Below are 27,505 nucleotides of genomic sequence, written 5' to 3' on the forward strand. Positions count from 1 at the left end.
GCGGCAGCAGCGCGCTAACCACTACACCCACCGCTCCCCATTGGCTGGCGTAGACCCCCACGGGGGACCATTTAGACAATGTTGTAACGCAGCCGAACTCGACAACATATTCACAAACACGCATCTTGCCCACATCCACGTTTACACCCATTGTACTATAACGTGTATTGAACAATCGCACGCACGCACAGATCCACAGCTCCCCTAGTAAATGCAATACATCAGGGTCGGTGAAACCCCCGGTGGACACAATCACCATCACCACCACCAGCATCACCATCACCACCAGCATCACTAGCATCATCACCAGCATCACCATCACCACCAGCACCACCATCATCACCATCACCACCAGCACCACCATCATCACCAGCATCACCACCACCATCACCACCATCACCACCATCATCACCATCACCACCAGCACCACCATCATCACCATCACCACCAGCACCACCATCATCATCACCACCAGCATCACCATCACCACCACCATCACCACTACCAGCACCATCATCACCACCAGCATCACCATCACCACCACCATCACCACTACCAGCACCATCATCACCACCAGCATCACCATCACCACCAGCATCACCATCATCACCACCACCAGCACCACCATCATCACCATCATCACCACCAGCATCACCATCATCACCATCACCACCAGCACCACCATCATCACCACCACCATCACCATCATCATCACCACCACCAGCACCACGGATTATCACCACCACCATCACCACCACCACCAGTATTATCACCACCACCATCACCACCAGCACCACGGATTATCACCACCACCACCACCACCAGTATTATCACCACCACCATCACCACCACCATCACCACCAGTATTATCACCACCAGCATCACCACCAGCACCACCAGCACCACCACCACCAGCACCACCACCACCAGCACCACCATCATCACCATCATCACCACCAGCACCACCACCACCAGCACCACCATCACCAGCGCCACCACCATCATCACCACCACCACCACCAGCACGGATTATCACCACCATCTGCGGCGGGGCGAGTGTTACCATGGCGCTCACGCAAACCGGACCGATCCCGTTTGAGCCGGAGAGATTCACTCTCCCCTCTCTCTCCTCTCTCTCTCTCCCCTCTCTCTCTCACGCCACTCTCGCCCCACCACCACCACCCTCTCTCTCTCTCACACTCACTCCTCCCCTTCTCTCTCTCTCTCTCGTGTTGTGTTGTCTTCCTGTCTCGATCTCTCTCTCTGTCTCTCTGTCTCCTTCGGCTGTCATCTCTCCTCATCGCTCTCTCTCTCTCTCTCACCTCCTCCCCCTCTTCTTTCTCTCTCTCAGCTCTCCCTCCGTACTAACAATTCATCCATGTACCCTTCCATTAGCGCTAACCCTATTCCTCAACGCTTATATTAACCATTATCCTCACCCTGAACCTAACCCTCCACCTTACCCCGAAACCAACTCTAACCGTTAACCCTGATCCTAACCCCTACCATTATTAACCTTATTCCTAAACGTACCTTTTACCCTCACCCCTAACCCTGAACTCAACCGTCACCTTAACCCCTTCTAACCCCAACTGCGACCCACGCCGCAAGAGACCACCTTGGGAGCCGGTTCAAAGTGCCACCGCTCTCTGTGTGTGTGTAGTGTGTGTGGACTGTATATGGGGGCAGTCCTATAGAAACTATCGAGCCTAGACGAGCATCGGCACATGGAGGTGGAGGAGACGACACCCGGCTGCACGTGATACAGGTGCCCACACACACCACACCTGTCATGTACCTGTACATAGACACACCACACACACTCACCTGTACCTAGACACACCACACACACTCACCTGTACCTAGACACACCACACACACTCACCTGTACCTAGACAGCACACACACCTGTACCTAGACACACCTGTCATGTACCTGTACCTAGACACACCACACACACTCACCTGTACCTAGACACACCACACACACTCACCTGTACCTAGACACACCACACACACTCACCTGTACCTAGACACACCACACACACTCACCTGTACCTAGACACACCACAAACACTCACCTGTACCTAGACACACCACACACACTCACCTGTACCTAGACACACCACACACACTCACCTGTACGTAGACACACCACACACACTCACCTGTCACTAGACACACCACACACACCTGTACCTAGACACACCACACACACTCACCTGTACCTAGACACACCACACAAACTCACCTGTACCTAGACACACCACACACACTCACCTGTCATGTACCTGTACCTAGACACACCTGTCATGTACCTGTACATATACACACCACACACACTCACCTGTACCTAGACACACCACACCTGTCATGTACCTGTACATAGACACACCACACACACTCACCTGTACCTAGACACACCACACACACTCACCTGTACCTAGACAGCACACACACCTGTACCTAGACACACCTGTCATGTACCTGTACCTAGACACACCACACACACTCACCTGTACCTAGACACACCACACACATTCACCTGTACCTAGACACACCACACACACTCACCTGTACCTAGACACACCACACACACTCACCTGTACCTAGACACACCACACACACTCACCTGTACCTAGACACACCACACACACTCACCTGTGTCTAGACACACCACACACACTCACCTGTGTCTAGACACACCACACACACTCACCTGTACCTGTACCTAGACACATCACACACACTCACCTGTACCTAGACACACCACACACTCTCACCTGTATCTAGACACACCACACACCTGTCATGTACCTGTCTATAGACACACCACACACACTCACCTGTACCTAGACACACCACACACACTCACCTGTACCTAGACACACCACACACACTCACCTGTACCTAGACACACCACACACACACACACACATGTACCTAGACACACCACACACACTCACCTGTACCTAGACACACCACACACACACTCACCTGTACCTAGACACACCACACACACACATGTACCTAGACACACCACACACACTCACCTGTACCTAGACACACCACACACACTCACCTGTACCTAGACACACCACACATACTCACCTGTACCTAGACACACCACACACTCTCACCTGTACCTAGACACACCACACACACTCACCTGTGTCTAGACACACCACACACACTCACCTGTACCTAGACACACCACACACTCACCTGTACCTAGACTCAGCACACACACCTGTACCTAAACACACCACACACACTCACCTGTGCCTAGACACACCACACACACTCACCTGTGCCTAGACACACCACGCACACTCACCTGTATCTAGACACACCACACACACTCACCTGTACCTAGACACACCACACATACTCACCTGTACCTGAGTCTAGACACACCACACACTCACCTGTACCTAGACACACCACACACACCTGTACCTAGACACACCACACACACTCACCTGTACCTAGATACACCACACACACTCACCTGTACCTAGACACACCACACACACTCACCTGTGTCTAGACACACCACACACACTCACCTGTGTCTAGACACACCACACACACTCACCTGTACCTAGACACACCACACATACTCACCTGTACCTAGACACACCACACACACTCACCTGTACCTGTACCTAGACACACCACACACTCTCACCTGTACCTAGACACACCACACACACTCAACTGTACCTAGACACACCACACACACTCACCTGTACCTAGACACACCACACACTCACCTGTACCTAGACACAGCACACACACCTGTACCTAGACACACCACACACACCTGTACCTAGACACACCATACACACTCACCTGTACCTAGACACACCACACACACTCACCTGTACCTAGACACACCACACACACTCACCTGTCTATAGACACACCACACATACTCACCTGTACCTAGACACACCTGTCATGTACCTGTACCTAGACACACCTGTCATGTACCTGTACATATACACACCACACACACTCACCTGTGTCTAGACACACCACACACACTCACCTGTACCTAGACACACCACACACACTCACCTGTACCTAGACACACCACACACACACCTGTACCTAGACACACCACACACACTCACCTGTACCTGTACCTAGACACACCACACACACTCACCTGTACGTAGACACACCACACACACTCACCTGTACCTAGACACACCACACACACTCACCTGTACCTAGACACACCACACACACTCACCTGTACCTAGACACACCACAAACACTCACCTGTACCTAGACACACCACACACACTCACCTGTACCTAGACACACCACACACACTCACCTGTACCTAGACTCAGCACACACACCTGTACCTAAACACACCACACACACTCACCTGTGCCTAGACACACCACACACACTCACCTGTGCCTAGACACACCACGCACACTCACCTGTATCTAGACACACCACACACACTCACCTGTACCTAGACACACCACACATACTCACCTGTACCTGAGTCTAGACACACCACACACTCACCTGTACCTAGACACACCACACACACCTGTACCTAGACACACCACACACACTCACCTGTACCTAGATACACCACACACACTCACCTGTACCTAGACACACCACACACACTCACCTGTGTCTAGACACACCACACACACTCACCTGTGTCTAGACACACCACACACACTCACCTGTACCTAGACACACCACACATACTCACCTGTACCTAGACACACCACACACACTCACCTGTACCTGTACCTAGACACACCACACACTCTCACCTGTACCTAGACACACCACACACACTCAACTGTACCTAGACACACCACACACACTCACCTGTACCTAGACACACCACACACTCACCTGTACCTAGACACAGCACACACACCTGTACCTAGACACACCACACACACCTGTACCTAGACACACCATACACACTCACCTGTACCTAGACACACCACACACACTCACCTGTACCTAGACACACCACACACACTCACCTGTCTATAGACACACCACACATACTCACCTGTACCTAGACACACCTGTCATGTACCTGTACCTAGACACACCTGTCATGTACCTGTACATATACACACCACACACACTCACCTGTGTCTAGACACACCACACACACTCACCTGTACCTAGACACACCACACACACTCACCTGTACCTAGACACACCACACACACACCTGTACCTAGACACACCACACACACTCACCTGTACCTGTACCTAAACACACCACACACACACACCTGTACCTAGACACACCACACACACTCGCCTGTACCTGTACCTAGACACCACACACACTCACCTGTACCTAGACACACCACACACACTCACCTGTACCTAGACACACACTCACCTGTACCTGAGTCTAGATACACCACACACTCAGCTGTACCTAGACAGCACACACACCTGTACCTAGACACACCACACACACCTGTACCTAGACACACCACACACACCTGTACCTAGACACACCACACACACTCACCTGTACCTAGACACACCACACACACTCACCTGTACCTAGACACACCACACACACTCACCTGTACCTAGACACACCACACACACTCACCTGTACCTAGACACACCACACACTTTCACCTGTACCTAGACACACCACACACACTCACCTGTACCTAGACACACCACACACACTCACCTGTACCTAGACACACCACACACTCACCTGTACCTAGACACACCACACATACTCACCTGTACCTGAGTCTAGACACACCACACACTCACCTGTACCTAGACACACCACACACACCTGTACCTAGACACACCACACACACTCACCTGTACCTAGATACACCACACACACTCACTTGTACCTAGACACACCACACACACCTGTACCTAGACACACCTGTCATGTACCTGTACCTAGACACACCACACACACTCACCTGTACCTAGACACACCACACACATTCACCTGTACCTAGACACACCACACACACTCACCTGTACCTAGACACACCACACACACTCACCTGTACCTAGACACACCACACACACTCACCTGTACCTAGACACACCACACACACTCACCTGTGTCTAGACACACCACACACACTCACCTGTGTCTAGACACACCACACACACTCACCTGTACCTGTACCTAGACACATCACACACACTCACCTGTACCTAGACACACCACACACTCTCACCTGTATCTAGACACACCACACACCTGTCATGTACCTGTCTATAGACACACCACACACACTCACCTGTACCTAGACACACCACACACACTCACCTGTACCTAGACACACCACACACACTCACCTGTACCTAGACACACCACACACACACACATGTACCTAGACACACCACACACACTCACCTGTACCTAGACACACCACACACACACTCACCTGTACCTAGACACACCACACACACACATGTACCTAGACACACCACACACACTCACCTGTACCTAGACACACCACACACACTCACCTGTACCTAGACACACCACACATACTCACCTGTACCTAGACACACCACACACTCTCACCTGTACCTAGACACACCACACACACTCACCTGTGTCTAGACACACCACACACACTCACCTGTACCTAGACACACCACACACTCACCTGTACCTAGACTCAGCACACACACCTGTACCTAGACACACCACACACACTCACCTGTGCCTAGACACACCACACACACTCACCTGTGCCTAGACACACCACGCACACTCACCTGTATCTAGACACACCACACACACTCACCTGTACCTAGACACACCACACATACTCACCTGTACCTGAGTCTAGACACACCACACACTCACCTGTACCTAGACACACCACACACACCTGTACCTAGACACACCACACACACTCACTTGTACCTAGATACACCACACACACTCACCTGTACCTAGACACACCACACACACTCACCTGTGTCTAGACACACCACACACACTCACCTGTGTCTAGACACACCACACACACTCACCTGTACCTAGACACACCACACATACTCACCTGTACCTAGACACACCACACACACTCACCTGTACCTGTACCTAGACACACCACACACTCTCACCTGTACCTAGACACACCACACACACTCAACTGTACCTAGACACACCACACACACTCACCTGTACCTAGACACACCACACACTCACCTGTACCTAGACACAGCACACACACCTGTACCTAGACACACCACACACACCTGTACCTAGACACACCATACACACTCACCTGTACCTAGACACACCACACACACTCACCTGTACCTAGACACACCACACACACTCACCTGTCTATAGACACACCACACATACTCACCTGTACCTAGACACACCTGTCATGTACCTGTACCTAGACACACCTGTCATGTACCTGTACATATACACACCACACACACTCACCTGTGTCTAGACACACCACACACACTCACCTGTACCTAGACACACCACACACACTCACCTGTACCTAGACACACCACACACACACCTGTACCTAGACACACCACACACACTCACCTGTACCTGTACCTAAACACACCACACACACACACCTGTACCTAGACACACCACACACACTCGCCTGTACCTGTACCTAGACACCACACACACTCACCTGTACCTAGACACACCACACACACTCACCTGTACCTAGACACACACTCACCTGTACCTGAGTCTAGATACACCACACACTCAGCTGTACCTAGACAGCACACACACCTGTACCTAGACACACCACACACACCTGTACCTAGACACACCACACACACCTGTACCTAGACACACCACACACACTCACCTGTACCTAGACACACCGCACACACTCACCTGTACCTAGACACACCACACACACTCACCTGTACCTAGACACACCACACACACTCACCTGTACCTAGACCACCACACACTCTCACCTGTACCTAGACACACCACACACACTCACCTGTACCTAGACACACCACACACACTCACCTGTACCTAGACACACCACACACACTCACCTGTACCTAGACACACCACACACACTCACCTGTGTCTAGACACACCACACACTTACCTGTGCCTAGACACACCACATAAACTCACCTGTACCTAGACACACCACACACACTCACCTGTACCTAGACACACCACACACACTCACCTGTGTCTAGACACACCACACACTTACCTGTGCCTAGACACACCACACACACTCACCTGTACCTAGACACACCACACACACTCACCTGTACCTAGACACACCACACACACACTCACCTGTTCTATATCTCTGCCTTTAGACTAAACGAACACCTGTTTTTTTTATTATATTTATACGATCAAGAGCACACACCTGTTCTATAACTGTACAGTGCACAGAGACCAAACACACAAACACTTGGGACGAATACATTAGACAGATGTTGTGTTCCCTGTATAAATACGTAGGATCCTAATCTACATCGCAGGTAGGTGCTCTGTGCAGGTGACATAGTACGGAGGCTGTTCCACACCTCTGTAGACGATATTCACACCTGAGTCCCTCATTAGCATAGCAAGCAGACGCACGACACTTTAAAGGTTAAGCGATACAGTGCAGCCACACACAAGGGATCCTAAATTAAGACCGGTGGTAAACATGAAACGGTGGGGCAACGTTGGCCTCGCGGTTCCAACGGTTGGGCCGCGTACGGCGCGAAGGAAATTCAACAACAACAACCGCCATTCACCACGAAGTGGCGGTGACGTCACTACGGCGCTTGTGCCAGGCTAGGTGCACGTTGAGGCCACGTGAAGTGTCGAACGCCCGCTGGCAGGAGGGTCACGGGACGGACCCAGCAGGTGCCACGGGTTGCCTGACTGAGATGACTGGCTGATACACCGCCTGTGCCCCCTACTGTGCAAAATTCACACACATCTGGAACTTTAACCTGGGCAGACAGGTGTTGTGCATTTGTCTAGATTTAAAGTCGTGGAGTCTGGCCACAAGGTGAGAGAGAGAGAGAGAGAGCTCTGTTTACGTTTTGAAGGAAGGCATCTGCCGCTGCTACACACCACGGCGTCTGTTTTCACAGGGGGCGGGGAAATGAGTGAAAATCCGTAGTGGGGGGTGGGGGGTGGGGGGGTCCACGCAGGATGAATCACGTGGTCTACGGGAGGCTTGAGCCGATGTTTGATATGCGGTAGTCCCTCGATTAACGTTTGGAATCCGTTCCACGAAGATTGCTGTTAACCGAAATAACTGTCGATCGGATTTTAACTAATTGCACGTTGGAAGCATTCATCCGTTCCGAATCGGTCGGAAGTTGACCTTTTTTGACCCTAAACACATCGTATGCAACATTTAAACACTCGATATCAATAAATAAGCATGATAAGAAGACGTTAAATAAGGGGTCGTCCATAAATGACGTCACGCACCTGGAGGGGGGGGGGGGGTCAGACATTTGTGACGATCTGTGACGAGGGGGGGGGGTTGAGAAATGTGACGTCACATAAAAGTGCGCAACTTTAAAGACATATAGACAACACGTTCTACTTACATTTTGATTTAAAGCTCTCGTGACTGCAGGGATTCATATTCTTGGTTCTTTCGGTAAAGTCACGTAGAAGGGAAATAATAAAATAATATTGTTGTTTTATATTAGTATTATTTTATATAAATATTATTTTATTATTTCCCTTCTACGTGACTTTACCGAAAGAACCAAGAATACGTTCTACTTAATTAAGTATACTTTTTAACAAATGTTTTCTCCTACAACATCAGAGTGCAGCGGCACATTAAATACGCACTACAATGACAATAGTTTAAAGCGATTTGAAGCATGTTTTATTTTGGGGGTGGGGGGGGGGGCAGAGCTTTGTGACGTCATATTTGAGGGGGGGGGGTCTTACTTTTTGTGACGCCGTGTGACGACGGGGGGGGGGGGTTAAAAATCGTTCAAAATCGCGTGGTAGCTGCCTCCCCTGGTGCTATTTCATTGCAGTTTCATGACGAGACCAGCGAGCCTAAGTATCTTCATACACATCGTGAAATAATTTCGATTTAAAGCTTTCGTGACTGCAGAGATTCATCTTCTTGGTTCTTTCGGTAAAGTCACGTAGAATGGAAATAATAAAATAATAAACATAAAACATAATAAAATAATTCTCACGACGTTTCGGCCACAACGCAAGCAGCCATCCTCAGGTGAAGAACAGGTCTGTCGAGAAGACAGACCTGTTCCATTCTACGTGACTTTACCGAAAGAACCAAGAAGGTGAATCGTGAAATAAGTTACCTGGCGTGTGGAAGGCGAGGACATGAAATGAAGGGGTCTACAAACATTACATTGGTGACATACTGAGATAGTAACAGGCACGCGCTTATTGCCCACGCTCCATCCAGTTACTGAGGGGTTGCGCAATCAGAGGGGAGGCCGAGCTCGTCGCTGCCTCACCTCTCGTCTCTTCCTGTATTTACAGCGGAGCTCCACAAATTTGGCGATTTTGACGATAAAAATGATTGGAATCGTACAGAAATGACATTTATAACACACATCAGTGGAAAATTTTTAATATCTATTTAATTAGATTATTCTTTTTTTTTTACTTTTCGTAACAGCTATTTTCATTGGAGTATCACAGGTGAGGCTCTGCCTCCCCTGCCTCCCCTAACCGCACATCCCTGCAGGAGATACATCCGCATTGCCTGTGTATAGTATGTGTGTGCATTTTAGTGTTGTGTATAGGGTATGACTACAGACTTTGTGACCAGTTTATATGTTTACTTTAGTGTTTATGACAGTGGCTGTCTTTTTAATGGACTGGGCCCCGCCATTGAAATGTGTAATTTCCGGCTCATGGCCACCAATGGAAATGAGTGCTGTCAGCTCATTCGAGCAGAGAAACACCGACTTCCTCATCTCGAGCGGTGGGCCCGGGCCAGTGGTGAGCATTCCACATTCATATGACGGGGTGCCGGTCCGTCCACGGCAACAACAAAACATATTGACCCCGACGATGTAAAGTGAAACCGGCTAGAAACGTCAAGCACGCTTCCTTTGTCCACCAACGGCACAACAGCCTGGATACAAGGAGTGTTTACGTGGACGCAAATAACAAAGTCTGCGAAACTCTGCTTCGGTCATCCACACAGTGTCACCGCGTGACCCACACGGAACGGCAGTGGGGGCGGGATGACCCAGGGTGGTCTCGTAATGGCCGTGACGACGGCGGAACAGCTGAGGTTGTGGATTGGAATAATAATTATTTATATTTTCAGCGAGTAACGTGACGCCACACAGTGTCCGCTTGCTGTCGGAAGGGGAAGAGGGAGGAGAGAGAAGACAACTCAGAGGCGAGGGGAGGAACCCACAGACAAGCAGGGAAGGCAGCAACGCCACACGGTGAGCACACCCCCCCACCCACCCCACAAGCTCTGCGGTCCTCTATATATTAAGATGCTATCAGGCAATTAATGAGCGTTTACATTTAGGATGATACCGGAGCACCCAGAGAAACCTCGCGTGTATGAGTGTTTCAGTTGCGGGTGATCTACCAACCCTTGCTTCTGCATCCATAGTGCTGTACCACCGCCACCACCGCCGCCACCGCCACCACCGCCACCACCGCCACCCGGCGAAATGCTGCGTGGCATTTCGCTGACCCCGGCACATTTACCACCGCAGTAGCACAGGATCTTGCACCCGTGATCTGGCCTGGTTTTTTTTTTTCGGTGGTATTGACAATGTCACGAGGCAATGAATTCCAGAGCAATGCAGGAAGCTTCTGTGTTGGGCGAACGGCCCCCACAATTGGTGGACATCACGCAACCGCTTCTGAGAAGTGACCCACCTTGCCCCAAACCTTTCTACTCAACCTGGCGCAGCGAGTGACCTCCGTCACACGACAGCCCTGCCCGATACGAAGCGGTCTTCCCACTGGGATATTTGCACAGGGTTGGTGTACGGTGATTTTTTCTGCAATATTTTGCTGTCTTTTCTTGGATTTTCTGTTTGCACATAGTTACTTTAAGATGTTTTCGTTTTTTGTTTGTTACGGTTGCACCCGATTCAAGAGCCGAATGGCTCACAGGGCTACACCTAATGAATGAAGTTTTAACTTTTAACTTTTACATTCTCAAGCGCTGGAATTGAGCACAAAAGATTAGCCAGGTGCAGAAGCAGATTTAATGCGATGGGGAGTTTTGTGCAGTCTTTGGTGGCCGGGGTTGAGACATCAACTCACAACACTTGAGAGAACCCAGTTTTAATTGGAGGTAACCGAGACCTGGATTTGAACCCAGGTAGCTCAAGCAATGCCGGTTCGGCCATCTGATCTTCAGAGCCATTTCGCCACCCTGGGTTTTCCAGTTCCATCGATTTATCATGAGCTAGCCATTTTTATAGCAGTGTGTTTTTTTGGCATTCTTAGACTAAGAATATATTGTAATCAATAAATGCACTGTGACACCTGTATTGCCACAGATCCTGCAAGTGTAGTGTAGTTATTGTCTCAGTCTTTTGTTACCCAATGACTGCTTAGAAACCCATGAAAAACCCATCCCAGCTTTTGAAATAAAATAAAAACAATTAAGTCTGCCTAATAACATAGTACATTTTTCTTCTTGGTTCTTTCGGTAAAGAAGGGAAATAATAAAATAATAAAAATAAAACATAATACAATTATTATGTTTTACTTTTATTATTTTATTATTTCCCTTCTACGTGACTTTACCGAAAGAACCAAGAAGATGAATCCCTGCAGTCACGAAGCTTTAAATGGAAAAATAGTACATTTTACGCCGTACATGTTTATATTCATTGCAATGAATAACTTCTTCAGCAGCCGGATAACGATTGGAACTTCGTTTTGAGCAGACATCAAATCAAGTGTTTGGCAATGCAACATTTAGCCCTTAAATCATACAGTACTGTAAACTGCAAAGAGCTGCAAATACTAAAACCCTCACATTTTTTTAAAAACATTTTTTATGTATATATATCAAACATTTTTTACACATGCCAGAAAAGTTATCCATGTTTTGGCGGAACAAGTAACGTGTAGTTTTCCTCACATCCCACGACAGATGTAATCGTTTACAAAAAAAGCACGTTCCGTAGCATAGCCTCTGGCGGATGACATTGCAAATTTTTTTTCGAGGTCCATGTCCATGCCGCTCATCCATACAATACTGGGTGGGGGTAGCGACCGGGTTCGCAGGGGGAAGGGATTCATTTGTTTGCAACTGCCTTTCGTGTTTAGTTTGATGTCTTCCCTCACTACGTACAGTGCGACAAAACCTCTTCTTGGTTCTTTCGGTAAAGTCACGTAGAAGGGAAATAATAAAATAAAACACAATAAAATACAATTCTCACGACGTTTCGGCCACAACGCAAGCAGCCGTCCTCAGGTGAAGAACAGGTCTGTTCGTCTGGCTTGGTGTTCATTGGCGTTTCATTCAGACGCTGTCTTTCCGACAGACCTGTTCTTCACCTGAGGACGGCTGCTTGCGTTGTGGCCGAAACGTCGTGAGAATTGTATTTTGTTATGTTTTATTTTTTTTATTGTATTACTTCCCTTCTACGTGACTTTACCGAAAGAACCAAGAAGATGAATCCCTGCAGTCACGAAAGCTTTAAATCGAAATTTAAACAGGCATTGTCAGGGTTAACATCTCACCACCTCAACGGTATATCTCTATGCGTGTGAATATATCTCTACGCGTGTCTGTGTAGACATCTCTATGAGTGTGTGTGTGTACAGCGTGGTCCAAATGTCTTGTGACTCCCCCCCTGCCATTTAATTCTCTAAAACTCAATTTATTTTTTATTAAAGTAAGGTTTATTTAAACAAATAATTTACAATGCAATGGGGCAAAAATTGTTAGGGGTCAATAAATTAGAGGTCACAAGACATCCAGAACACCCTGTACACAATCCTACGAGTGACTCAATACAGTTTAACCCGTATTAGGCTTTCGCGACCAATATTATTCATAAGAGGGTTTTTTGGGTTAGATCGCGTAAATATAAAATGTGTCGTTAAGCCCACTACCACCCGACACAGCCGATTATTAAGGTTTGTTTCGTTACTAGTTCAGCACGCCGGTATAAATGCTGTGGGTTTATTCTCCAACACACCGTTGTGCTGAACTAGTCACGAATTGCCTCGTTTTGTTCAGCGTGACAAACCTCCTTACTAATTGGCTGTGTCGGGTGGTGGCAGGATTAACGACACATATTTACGTGATCATACCACAGATAAAAAAACACCTCTTACGGATGACTCCATACAAACACGCAGCGAGCCTTGCGTTGCTTCCTTTGCTTGGGTATCCTCCGCAGAGTCCATCCTATTCGGTTTACCCGACACGGATTGTTGACGCCGTAGTGGTGGCGGTGCTGCTGGCGGTGCCTGGTCGCGGTGAAGACGGCGACGGTGGCGGCGACGACGGTGACGACGACGACGGTGGCGTCTGTAGGCGGGCCATGGCGAGCTGGTGGGGGCGGCTGTGCGCGCCGCGCGTGTACCCCGTCGTCCCCGACGGCGGCTGGGGCTGGGTGGTGGTGGGCGCCCTCTTCTCCATCAGCGCCGTCACCATCGGCTCGTTCAAGGCGTACGGCGTGTTCGTGCCGGAGCTCATGGCGCACTTCGACACGCACGCGCGCGGGGTCTCCTGGATCTTCTCCATCTGCATGTTCGTTGTCGCCTTCTGCGGTGAGACGTCGTCGCCCGCCCGCGTTACCCCACTCCGCGCCCCCCCCCCGCACCACCCCCCCCCCCGCACCACCCCCCCCCCCGCACCACCCCCCCCCCCCGCGCCCCCCCCCCCCGCACCACCCACCCCCGCACCCCTCCCCCGCACCACCCCACCCCGCGCCCCCCCCCCCGCACCACCCCCCCCCCCCGCACCACCCCCCCCCCCGCACCACCCCCCCCGCACCATCCCCCCCACACCACCCCCCCCCCGCACCACCCCCCCCCGCGCCCCCCCCCCCCCGCACCACCCCCCCCCCCCGCACCACCCCCCCCCCCCGCACCACCCCCCCCCCCCCGCACCACCCCCCCACCACCAACTTTGGGACAACGTTGGGCCAACGGTTCCAATCACATTGATCCCACCACGTACCAACATTGATCCAACCGCATGCCAACGTTGCTCCAAACACACGCTAACGTGCCGTCGCCCCCCTCCGCGTGCCTCCCTCCCAGCCCCCGTCACCACGGTGCTGGGCAACCGCTTCTCGCCGCGCGCGGTGGTGATGGTCGGCGGCGTCATCACCAGCGTGGGCACCATGAGCACGGCGCTGTCGCACACCCTGACGCACGCCTACCTCACCCTGGGGCTCGTCACCGGTGGGCACAACTCGGCCAAACCAACACCCGCCGTTCACCGCTAAGTGATGGTAACGAGGGCTCACTGCTGGCAGGAGGTCACGGAACAGACCCAGCAGGTGCCATGGGTTGGCTGACTGAGATGACTGTCGGATGCTACCAGCTGTACCCCCCCCTACTGTGCCAGCTTGCTGCATTTTAGCCGTCCGCCGCTCCGCTCGTTGTCGTGAGCGTCACTCCTCTGCCCTCCATTGTTGTTGTAGGGCGACTGCCTCCAACTATTCAGTAACGTCCTTCATGAGCCTCACACACAACTCACACACGTACACACACAAACAGACAAAGATCTCCCGTGTAGCCTACAACAGGCGGTTGGGGGCAATTGCTGTTTGCGAGTAGCACCAATGATGCTCCACTAGGGGGGTCCACGTTTCGCAAGCGTAGAGAAGGGAGGGAATGACCGTGGCCGAGAAGACCTGAAGCTTCGTGCGGAGCGACAGACCAGGTAGCTTCCACACAGCGTTACGCAGCCAATGAAAAGATAATGCCGCTCGACTGATTCGGAGTGAGACCTCTGCTATCAAACCGGAGCCGGTCATGAGCATACTGCCCAGGTATGGGAAACTCTCCACTCTCTCCACAACAGCCCCATCACCAATTGGGTGATGGGGCTGGTGGATTGTCCGATGGTACAAAATACCCAGGCAGGTGCTCAGTTTTGGTGGGGCTGATGGTAAGGCCCCACCTCTTAGTGGCAAGCTCCAGGTTCAGCAGCAGCACCTCCAACTCCTCCTCTGAGTGAATAGCAAATACCAGATCATCGGCATACATAACGTGGTTGGCCAATAGGGAGCCATCCCTTGACTGCACCCGGGCATCGATCAGCCTCCCATTGTAAATGTATCAGATGGAAATTCCTCCGGTACAGCCATCGAAGGCTTTACGAACTACGTGGTCGAAAAAGATGTTAAATAATGTGGGAGCCAGAGGACATCCCTGTCGCACCCCAAGGTATACAGGGAATGGCTCCGACTCCTGGCCACGTAGTTTTACCCGGGCCCGCTCACCATCATGTCGGTCCTTAATGATCGTGAGCAGAGGGTCAGGGACTCCGAAAGCAAGAATAACCCAGAGCCCAGGCCTATTGATGGTATCATAGGCTTTGACCAGGTCAATAAAGCAGAGATGTAGGTTTTGTTGGAATTCCCTACACCTCTGCTGTAACAGACCGACAGAAAATATGGCATCTGTGCAAGACCGCCCTTTCCTGAAACCGCATTGGGGCTCCGCAAGCCTCTCCTCAGCGTGCCTGGCAAGGCGATGTTGAATAATCCTTGCCAGGACGTTTCCCGGCACACTGAGGAGTGAGATGCCCCTGTAGTCGTTACAGTCTGTGCGGTCCCCCTTCTTAAAGTGGTGGTCCCCCAGGGCATCCTTCCAATCGTGCGGAACCCGGCCAGTGGTCCAGACTGTTGTTATGATGTTATGTAGGTCAGTCTGTGCAGAAACGCCACCCTCCCTCAGCATTTCGCTTACGAGATCATCTCTGCCCGGTACCTTTCCTGGTCTCAGACTCCGGATCGCCCTCTGTACTTCCTCAACAAATGGCACCTCAGCCAGCCACTCACAGGGGGTGACTTCTTCCAATATTTGAGACACCGCAGCCTCAGCAGGGTCATCCCCACTTTGTCCTACAATGTTTTCCAGACTGAGGGATTTCCCCTCCCCCAGGACCTCACAGAAATGCTCAGCAAATCTGCAAACCTGTTCCTGGGGGTTGGAGATTGGATCACCGTTCTTTCCCCTAATGATGGTAATAGGTGTGGCGCTGCAGGTTACTTTTTTGTTGGAGTTAAAGAGCGATTGAAGGTGGAGGGGTTACCAGGCCCTCGCACCCATCCAAAGCCCCCATTTGGCCGCTGTGGTGGCTACAAACGCCATGAGGCTAAAGGTCAATCTACATTGGCCCTGCCCCCCACGGCACTGCCCACCGCAGCGTTGCTGTCCAGCAGCAACGAGAAGGTAGGGGGTTGTTTTTGTACACTCATACACACAAAGACAAAGATCCCCCGTATAGCCTACAGACTGTAGGGGCAAGTGCTGTTTGCGAGCACCTATGAAGGCCGGAACGGTACACGAGGGGGTGGGTGGCCAGCACCACACCCGACCGCCTTTGTCTCCCCAGTGCCGATGTTTACACACCGCCCCAGGTACTCATTTAAGGCTGAGTCGACCTAGGGGAAGCCCAGGACCGGTTCAAATAATCGTCACTGGTGTTAGCCGTGAGCGGGAATCGAACCCGGGTCGACAGGTTCATAGCGCAGCGTAGCGCTAACCGCTACCCCACCGCTCCCCGAGTCTATTCCACAGGGCGAAGCTCTCGTTGACCTCCCTTGTGTGTCGTCGGCTCGTAGGCCTGGGCATCTCGCTGAGCACGCTGCCCTGCTACTCGGCGCTCTCCTGCTACTTTGAGCGGCGCCGAACCCTCGCCATCGCGCTCGCCACAACCGGCGAGTGCCTGGGCACCTTCGCGTTCGCGCCTGGTGAGATGGGGCCCAGGGGGAGCTTGGGGGGGGGGGGGGGGGGAGGCGCCATGCAGTTTGCCAGATGACGATAGTTGGTTAACCGCCTGTTTGCCGCCTCCACGGCGCAGGCTTCCAGCGTCTCAACGAGGCCGTGGGCTGGCGCCATTCCTTCCTGGTCATCGGCGCTGGACAGGCGATCATCGTGGCTTGTGGAGTGCTGCTCCGGCCGCTGGAGCTGCGAGCGCCGTCACCTGCCGACCGGCCGGGCCGGCGCCAGCCCTGCACCGACGACGGTGCTGCCGTCACCGCCGCCGCCACAATCGTCATCATGCGGGAGAACGAGCAGACGCGGACGACGGTTCACTCCGACGACTCGGGCGTCTGCGTGCAGCCGCCACCAGCGACGGCGGCGTCGCTGTTCTTCCCGGCGACGGCACAACCGCTTGTTGCCGACGACTTCTGTGCCGCCGGCGGAGACGAGGAGGAAGAGGAATTCGACGAGGGCGGTTGCTCCAAAGCGGCGTCGATATGGAGCGACGACGAAGCTGGCGCCGCCGACGACGACGGAAGAGAAGAGCCGGCACCCGCGGCAATGACCTTACTCGACCTCTCAGTGCTGCGAGAGCCCGGCTTCGCCTGCTACGCGCTCTTCGGCGCCTTCATCTCCTTCGGATTCTTCCCGCCGGGGCTCTTCCTGGTGCCGCTGGCGCTGGACGCCGGCGTGCCCGCTACCGAGGCCACTTACCTCCTGTCGGCGATGGCCGGCGCCGAGCTGGTGGGCCGCTCGGCCGCCGGGTGGCTCTTCTCGCGCCCGCTGGCGCTGCCGCGCGTCTACCTCGAGCTGGTCTGCGTGTGCGCCGTCGCCGTCGCGCTTTTCGCCTTCCCTGTGGCGGCCGCCGGCAGCGGCGGCGGCGGCTGGGGGCGGCCGATGGCGGCGCTGGCGTCGTGCAGCGCCGCCTTCGGCCTGGCGTTCGGCGCCGTCGCCGGCACGCACGTGTCCGTGCTGGCCGAGCCCGAGGTGGTGGGGCCCGGACGCTTCTCCTCGGGACTCGGGGTCTACGTGTTCGTGCAGAGCTTCTCCGGGCTGCTGGGGCCGCCCCTCGCCGGTAGGGCCGGGGCTACGCCGACGGTTGTCGGAGACGGGCAGAACGCGGCGGGGTGCTGGGGGTTAGCGGCGCGGTTGTGGTTTGCGAGAAGGGTCGTGCCCGTCATGGCTGCTTGCCTAGTTATGGTTAGTGGGAGTACGAATAATTAAGTTGTATTTTAACGTTTCTAAAGTTTTTTTTTTTTATCAGTGTATGTTACCTGCTATGGTGGCATAGGATTAATCAACATGAACATCGACAGTGTAGATGTAACACAAGCTAAAGAGTGTGCAAAGAAGCGTGGAGAATGCTTGGAATTACACTGACAGCCAGAACAAATGCAAGTTCAAACGTTGTATTGACTTAACCCTTCCCCATTCCGATGACGTACGTTTACGTCATCGGAACAGAATTGGAATAAAAAATAAAATAACTTTATCAGTACGTCTTCAGGCTGGAAGACTTCAGGTCGGTAGATGTACCGAGGCTCCCACAATGCCATGCGGGAGGCTCATGTGGCAGTTTGTCGCCAGCTATCGTGGAGTGCGGCGGTTGTGTCGCGACGGTTCTCTGCGGCGAGTACAATGTCTCTAAACAAAACTAAACGCTGAGCCGCTCGTGCGTTCCGAGAGTTAGCGGTGAACAGGACACCCCACCCTGCAACTTACAGACGTCTCGGAGTGGGAAAGGGTTAAGAAGAGCAAAGTAGGCTCGGGGCAGGACACGTCGCTGGCAGAGACGTCGGTGGCCGGTGGTCAAGACTAACGTCGGAGTGGCAACCAATTGAAGGAACACACCCTGAGGGAAAGCCACCTAAGATGAAGCGATCAAACCGAGCGCGGTGTGCATCGCAGCATCTCGAGATGCCAACGTTCATCTAGCAGTGGATTGATTATGGCTGACTATGATCCCTCCCTCGCCCCCCCCCCCCCCACCGTGTGCTCAGGCTGGTTGGTCGACCTGGCGGACGAAGACTACCTCATGGCGTTCTACACCTCCGGCGTTGCCGTGGCCCTTGCCGCCATTTGCATCGCGCTCGTGCGGCCATGCGCTCTCGAGTTTGGCGGCGGACTTAATTACGATCAGCGGCAGCGGCGACGGCACCGGCGTCGCTGCGGCGGCAGCTGCTGCTACCGACGTAACCACAAGCAGCAAGACAACGGAAGTAGCAGCAGCAGCAGCAGCAGCCACACGGGCGTTAACGCCAACCCCGGCGTCCTGGCGTTTGCGATGCCGTTCGCCGACGTCGCCGCCACCACCGAGCTGCTGGAATGCCGGAGCGGAGCGGTCGTGCTTCGTGCCGACAGCGCCGAGTTCCTCGAAACGGACCTGCAAGACGACGCTCGCAAGTGAAGCCGCCCCCCCTTGCCGCGCGTGCGGCTGGTGGCACCCGAGAACCAAAAAAACAAACGGTTTTTTTTTGGTGGTCTTGTAGCTGGCACACAGGACTCGTGTCCCAGGCTGTCTTATACGAGTCTGAAGATCGCATAATTAAAAAAAACAACAGATGCTTCGCCTTTTGGGACGCATCTTCTTCCTTTAACCGACACACGGGGCCAGCGTCTCCATGAATCAGAGGGTTTGTCGTCATCCCTGGGTGCCGTCAGTTACCGTCGGCCGCTCACTGCCCTCCCAACACCTCGTCTCTTAACGACCCACAAAGTCGTGAAAACAAAACCGGCTCCAGTGGCGCTGGGCAGGAATGTAAGATGGCTTCAGTCATGGTTGGAGGAAGTGGTGCTTGTTCAGCTGGGTTGACAGCTATTCTTTTTTTATTTCAGGAATGATTTAAGTTTTGTTTACAATTTATAAACGTTATGGAATCTGACCCAAATGTTTACAGCTCCATTGATTTTACCAAACATAAGTGAATCACCTGGCCGACCCTGCCACCCCCCCCCCCCGTCCCCCCACCAACGCACACCCCCAAAATTTGTCGCTGGACTGAACGCACGCGGGTGAATTGGCGGTATCAGCGTTTTCAGTGGCCCGGATCCACGTACAAAATCAACAGGATTGTCCGGGTCATGAAGCAAGCACAGCCATAGCAGCGTCTGCACAATGAGGGGTGGGGGGGGGGGCTCGAGTCCCACTTTTAAAGAACAATAACTTTGGTCGAAAAATGAAGTGTGCACCTCCTGAATTTTTTTAGCCAATTTTTTTTTGTTGCTCCTCCAAGCCGTGCCTTTGTCCTCCTTCGAAAAGAATCTTTAAGTTGAATTTCGCCGTTTCTGGGAGCCATTCGAGGCCGCTCGTCGGTGAACGGCGACTTGCACCTCCCAAGAAGTGCACTTACACGTTCCATCGTTTGTCAATATGTAAGTTTAATTGATTTTTTTTTAATACGCGCCTTGCTGGTCCGCACTTAAAGCCGCGAGTTTTTTTGTCGCGACGTCCGAACGCACTTCCACGAGAGTCAGGGTCCTCGCGAGACTCGAGTTTTCATTTCCGTAACGACGACGACGGCTTCAGGCACTTGAATTTTTAATCGAGTAATGTATTGCGAAGTCGTAGAGGCACTTTTGTTCGCCTTGTCATGAATCCGCGTTCCGTCTCTCAGCGCGGTAGTTGAAATGAGTTTTTAAACTTTGTTTCGAACGCATGTCACACCGACCCGTTGCATCTTCTTATTTCTAACGAGGATCGACTTTGCGTGCAACTCGCGTGTAATTCGTCGGCGTGCATCGCACACTTATTTAATGTTCAAACGTGAAACGGCACACTGGAGGCATTTGCGTTGAAATAAAGGACGATGAAACGCAAACGTGGAGAAGCAAGCGATCTTCATTTATCATTCGTGACGACAATAATTTCGCTCTGATGTCCGATTAAATCCCACCCGTGACGTATGCTCGTTTGGCTGAATGTGTCTTGTGGCAACTTTCAAATATTTAAATTCGACAACCTCGCACTCGGATGCATGAGATCGAAAACCCACCAGGGAGAGCTGAACAGATTTGAATTTCAGTTTTTTATGTTTATTTTTATTTATTGCTGTGCAGTATAAAATAAGCAACACTTTAAAGTTAGGACACAAAATATCTGATGCCAGAAAGCAGTGCTGAGTGTAACTCTGAATCCTGTGTTTTTCATGGTTCCAGGAACCGATGTCAGTTCAATTGAGAAAAATCTGTACAAATCAAAGTAACAATCATGCCAAGTTTTGAGATCAGTGAAGGAGATTGTTGTTTTTCTCTCTATCTGGAACAGTTTTTCTGGTTCAGATAACTCCTTGAGTATGTATGTTGAACTTCTTTCGCACCGTACGTAGCGAACTGCTAATCGGAGGTTACGGGGTCTTCATCTTGGTCTTCGTCATCATATTTGTCTACGTCATCATATTTGTCTACGTCATCATATTTGTCTACATCATTATATTTGTCTATCCAATTATAGTTGCAAGTCAAGTCGTCTCAACGATCATACGAGCAATGGAGGCCACACTTATCTCCCTTGCCGACTTGGAGCCAGTGGCGAAAAAAATCCACATTTCTATGACGGGGGCCAGTTTCACTTAACTTCCTTCATTGGGACGCTGTCTTTCCGACAGCTCTGTTTTTTCACCTGAGAATCTTTTTATGTTTTATTTTTATTATTTTATTATTTCCCTTCCTACAAGAGTTGGCGCTCATTTCCCTGACACCTGATGGACTGGGCTCCTGGTTGACCTCTGACCTGGATTCGAGCTCACAACCCTCGTGATTCGAACGTCCTAACTACAGCTGCGTTAGTGACCCAGAAAATACATTCACATCCAGGATACCTCCCGCCATGTCCGCGATTAGTATTCACGCACCATTGCGCAGTCATCACAGTGAAACACTCCGCTACTACTGAAAGCGATTATCTGGCTCAACTGCTTTAATGTAAAATAATACTTGTTGATCGACATCAACATCAGCCATCTGCAGAAGAAGAACACTTCCCAGGTCTACCAACTACCAGGAAAACATTCAGCGATAATGTAATAGTTCCTGTGCGCGTGTGTGTGTGTGTATCACGTCACGAAATGTTTCTCACTGGCACCGCCACACGGTGAACCTTTGCCGGACGGGTCCATAAATGAAGCCACCGTACGATCCTTTCCGCAAGGGGATCAACAAAGCGTTCTCCACACCGATTCCGTCGTGTCCGCTGCCTCGGGGGGGACATTAAAGAGACCGCATGACGTCGTCGTCGTCGTCGCCGTCGTCGTCGCCCCATCACGGGCGGCGCTGCGGCCTGGCAGCGTCGCGCCGCGCCGATCACTCGCGCCAGTTGTGGCCGCACTGCGCGTTGCAGCACTTGTAGAACGTGGTCATGGGCTCGTCGGCCGAGCGCGTCTGGATCTGCATGAAGTACGCGCGGGGGTGCTGGCACTTGGGGCACTGCTCTGAAGAGGAGGGCAAGACAAAGATTCCCCCCCCCATGTAGCCTTAACAGACTTTTGGGGCAAGTGTTGTTCGCGAGTAAAAATAAATAGTAATGAATTATAATAAAACATTCCCAAGTCAACGGCCTATCACGCAACATATAAGGAACGCTGCGCGCACCCACACCCGAGCAAGCGAAGATTATAACGGACACCCATAGAGGGTTCAGAACATTTAGAGGATTTAAAAGTGCGCTTCACAGTCCAGAATTGATCTATAGGGCGACAGGGGGAGGGGGGGCGGGGGAAGTTGTGCTGTGCATGACGGTGAGGAGATGATACAGCGATATAAACTACGTTAAGATGTACGGTATGTTGAACTTTTTTCGCACCATACATAGCCAACCGTGCTAATCGGCGGTGCGGGGTGGGGGGACGATGAACTCAACACAAAGAGCAGTTTGAAAGAAATGAGTTTTCGATCTGGATGATTTAAAAGTGCAGAGCTCCAACGGCTTCCTAATATCGGCAGGAGCATTCCAGACAGTCACAGAAGTGCATCTGAAAGCGCGAGCGACGCCGTGATCGTCTTCGTTCGATGGCCAGCCAAAAGCCGCCGCTGCGAGGATGACCAGGAGTTCGCGTGATGATGGTTCATGCGAGAAAGGGGAGACACCTGCGGTGGAGTCCACGTTCTCCCAGGCCTTGGCTCCACCCAGCACATCGTCCACCTCCTTCAGCTTCGGGTAATTCCGCGACGTAATCTGCTCCGGCACGTTGCGACAGCGTCGACCAAAGGAAGACAACGACAACAAAAAACGTAAACGGCTCTTGCACTGCACGTGGACACATAACTAGGTACAAACACGTCATAGAAAGCTGTTGAGGCACATGCTATTCGCAAGCACCTAGGAAGGCTCACACGGCACATGAGTGGGTGGGTGGCCAGCACCATACCAGATCACCTTTGTCTCTCGAGAGCCGATGTTAACACATCACACCAGGTACTCATTTTAGGCTTTGTCGACCTAGGGGAGGCCCAGGATTGGTTCATATGATCGTCACTGGTGTTGGCAGTAAGCAGGAATCGAACTCGGGTCACTGGATTCATAGTGCACTGCACTCACCACTACACTACCGCTCCCCACTCCCAACACACACACACACACCACATCACTCCCCCACATCTCATCCTTCACATCACACACAAACAGTTCTCATCACATCACTCCCCTCGCATCACACACACACACCACCCGTCACAGTACCCAAGGACGCGCCGATGCCTCACCTTGCGTGTGATGCTGTGCACATAGGGGCACGTGTTGCAGGCGAAACGGAAGCATTTCTGCCCCTCCTCCACCACGAGCACGTTCCCACACGTCGGGCAGAACAGCAGCATCGCTCCTCTCCTCGCAGCAGAGCTCACGGAGCCTGGGGACTGAACACGCAGACCCGCAGTCAAACCCACACCCTGTACAAGTCCTAAACAAGCAGTTCTCAACCTGTGGGTCACGCTCCCACCCTGTCTCCCGGGGCGAGGGGGAGTTACAGGCTGCAGAATGGATACCGTGCAGGAGATATTTCGAGCGTGCCAGGAGGTAACATCAGTGCCACGTTTGGGCAGCAACGCACACCACTAATGCACAACATGAAACAAACGCCTTCTTAACAACACCACGTTGACCAGAGGCGTGGACATGTGATCTCTCCGAGGAGAACGAGGGGTCTCAGGGCACTCTTTGGGAGGGGTGGCCTTCATACCAAACATGTTGGGAACCATAACCGTGGCCCAGGGGTCGACAATCTGCGGTTCCGGAGGTGCGTGTGGGCTCTTTAAAGGGCTACTTCGTGACGCGATTGATGGACCCACCATCTCGAATTCGCCACGTGGCATTGCGGCTCTTGAAATGTCGTTTTGTTTTTTTACTGGTAGCAACCACCTGGTTCCACATGCCCACAGGGGATTATTGTGTCCATCCGTCGTGCATACAAAAATGGGAGGGGTGGGGCTGGGTGGAGAGGGGCTGGGTGGGGCTGGTCATCCCGTGGTGCCCGTATAAAACTCAACGTTTAACCTACTCACGCCGACTTGTGCCCGCCCTCACAGTCGGGCATATTTGCGGAATACACCACGCCGCCGTTGACCCTGGCCATTGACCGAGCAACCCAACGTTCCTACCAGCTCCCTCCGCAGGACAATGTGTTTACTGAATAAAAAAAAATCCCCTTGTTTTGGTTGCCGGTGCCTGGCCTAGCCCCTTTGTGTCAAGCAGCCAGGCGTAATACTTACAAGAAAACCCCGGGGTCGATCCTAGGCCGTTGGATCTCAACAACCAATGGAACACAAAATCAAGAGTGCGGATAAACAGGGGACGCCTTGTGTCTCGATAAAAACTTCCCCAGAGGCAAGGCTATAAAGTAAATATTCATATTACACCACCCACCCATCTGACTCTCATCCGTTTCCCAAGGCCAATCAACCATAATGATTTTTTCTCCCTCTTAATGAGAAAAAACGGTGTTATATATTCATCAACATGTATTTGTGTACATGCTCACTGAAGGAGAGATAAGAGAACGTATAGAGAATGAATATACGTTGAAACATTCGGCAATAACACCGTGACTTTACAAGGGTTAAATATATAACAGGCGACGTTTCGGCAACGACCCTTCTCCATATAAACCGTCGGCGATTAGTGGCGCCGTGAGCTCGCGAGTGGGTGCAGTCCATCATCATCATCGTCGTCAGCTATGATCACTCCACTGCTAAATGATAGCCTCACAAAGCCGTGGGAGCGAAATGTTGACTACCTCGCCTGGTACGCAGGAGGTCGTGGGTTCGAGACCCCGACGCCTGCTGCGTATTTGCAGTTTGCGTGTCTCTCTCTTTCGCCCCCGTGGTCGCGTGGATTTTTCTCCGGGTTCCTCCGGGTTTTCCCCCTCCACATTTAGAACCGACATGCGTTTGGCTTCTGCTTTAAATGCCTACATGATAAGCCACTTGGTTGAGCTATCATTTGTGATGACCAAAGTCGCTTCTAAAAAAAAATTTGCTATACAGCTCAGTGGGTCTTAACTGTTAAAATAAATCTAGATTTGAAGCTTTCGTGACTGCAGGAATCCATACTCTTTGGTTCTTTCGGTAAAGTCACGTAGAGTATGGTCAAATGAAATAACAATAGTAAAATGTTGACAATGGCCATGTGCTTGACCCTACTACACCGTGGGTTCGTACGAGTTGATGAAATCACTCAAGTTTTGAGAACAACACAAAACCCGCAGTCAAACCCGGACACATGAGTCTCTGTGGGCATTTCATTTCTGGCGATACATTTTTGTAATTTAAAATCGTAAATTAACACCCGAGTCTCACTATGAGATCTCTTTTACCAGTGGCAAAATATAGTAGGTGTTTACCCTTTTAAAGTGGTACAAAACTGACACCTTTATTCAAGGCATCATGTTTGCAATGACCACAACACAAGTAGTCAAAAAAGCAAACAAAAAGAAGCAACTCTGATAATGATAATAGTATGCACTGTCCTTGAAGTTGATTGGTCCACACCCGAGACAGCTTTCTTTAGAGCCTAGTCCCCATTGGTGTTGGACCAGATGACACCAGAAGGCGTACAACTCAAACACAGTGCAATATCAGAGTCTTGAGAGCTCGGGGTAAGCATTTACACTATGAGATCTCTTTTACCAGTGGCAAAATATAGTAGTAGTAGGTTTTTACCCTTTCAAACTGGTACAAAACTGACACCTTTATTCAAGGCATCATGTTTGCAATAACAAACAATAACAAACATGATGCCTTGAATAAAGGTGTCAGTTTTGTACCAGTTTAAAAGGGTAAAAACCTACTACTATACCCGAGTCTCACTTTCATTTCTGGTGGTATTTTTTTTTTGTCGATTAAAATCGTAAATTTGGCCCCGAATTCTACCCCCCCCCCCCCCTCATAATACTTTCGGCGAGGTAAACGCCGCAACTTTAAATTCACCACCCCCATCGAAACGTAAAACATTAATTACTGTACAAATATTGCACTCCTTACTGTACCTCGCCGCGTGGAACTGTACGAGCCGACCACGTGACCGGAACGAGACGCCCCTCCCCCCCTCATTAACATTGCTCGCGCGTGATTGGCTGATATCGGC

At 51.5% G+C, this 27,505-nt stretch overlaps 2 protein-coding genes across 4 annotated transcripts; one reads left to right on the plus strand and one right to left on the minus strand.

The window, feature by feature from the left end:
- The first annotated feature begins 998 nt into the window (after positions 1-998).
- Positions 999-21,752, plus strand: LOC144719067 (monocarboxylate transporter 7-like). 3 transcript variants are annotated; one of them, XM_078594835.1, is made up of 7 exons: positions 999-1,768; positions 11,324-11,447; positions 14,388-14,760; positions 15,256-15,399; positions 17,793-17,921; positions 18,032-19,009; positions 19,935-21,752. In XM_078594835.1, the coding sequence occupies exons 3-7, from the start codon at positions 14,532-14,534 to the stop codon at positions 20,339-20,341; spliced, it is 1,887 nt and encodes a 628-aa protein (XP_078450961.1). In that variant the 5' UTR covers positions 999-1,768; positions 11,324-11,447; positions 14,388-14,531; the 3' UTR covers positions 20,342-21,752. The 3 variants fall into 3 exon arrangements, with proteins under 3 accessions (XP_078450961.1, XP_078450962.1, XP_078450963.1); XM_078594836.1 differs by having other exon boundaries at positions 14,434-14,760; XM_078594837.1 differs by having other exon boundaries at positions 11,346-11,447.
- Positions 21,295-27,480, minus strand: POLR3K (RNA polymerase III subunit K). Its single transcript, XM_078594838.1, has 4 exons — positions 27,408-27,480; positions 24,631-24,780; positions 24,016-24,103; positions 21,295-23,360 (listed from the first exon to the last, which is right to left on the minus strand). The coding sequence occupies exons 2-4, from the start codon at positions 24,739-24,741 to the stop codon at positions 23,233-23,235; spliced, it is 327 nt and encodes a 108-aa protein (XP_078450964.1). The 5' UTR covers positions 24,742-24,780; positions 27,408-27,480; the 3' UTR covers positions 21,295-23,232.
- Positions 27,481-27,505: the final 25 nt, after the last annotated feature.

This window comes from Lampetra planeri, chromosome 5 (genome assembly GCF_965212315.1).
Source record: "Lampetra planeri chromosome 5, kcLamPlan1.2.h2, whole genome shotgun sequence".
NCBI classification, from domain to species: domain Eukaryota; kingdom Metazoa; phylum Chordata; class Hyperoartia; order Petromyzontiformes; family Petromyzontidae; genus Lampetra; species Lampetra planeri.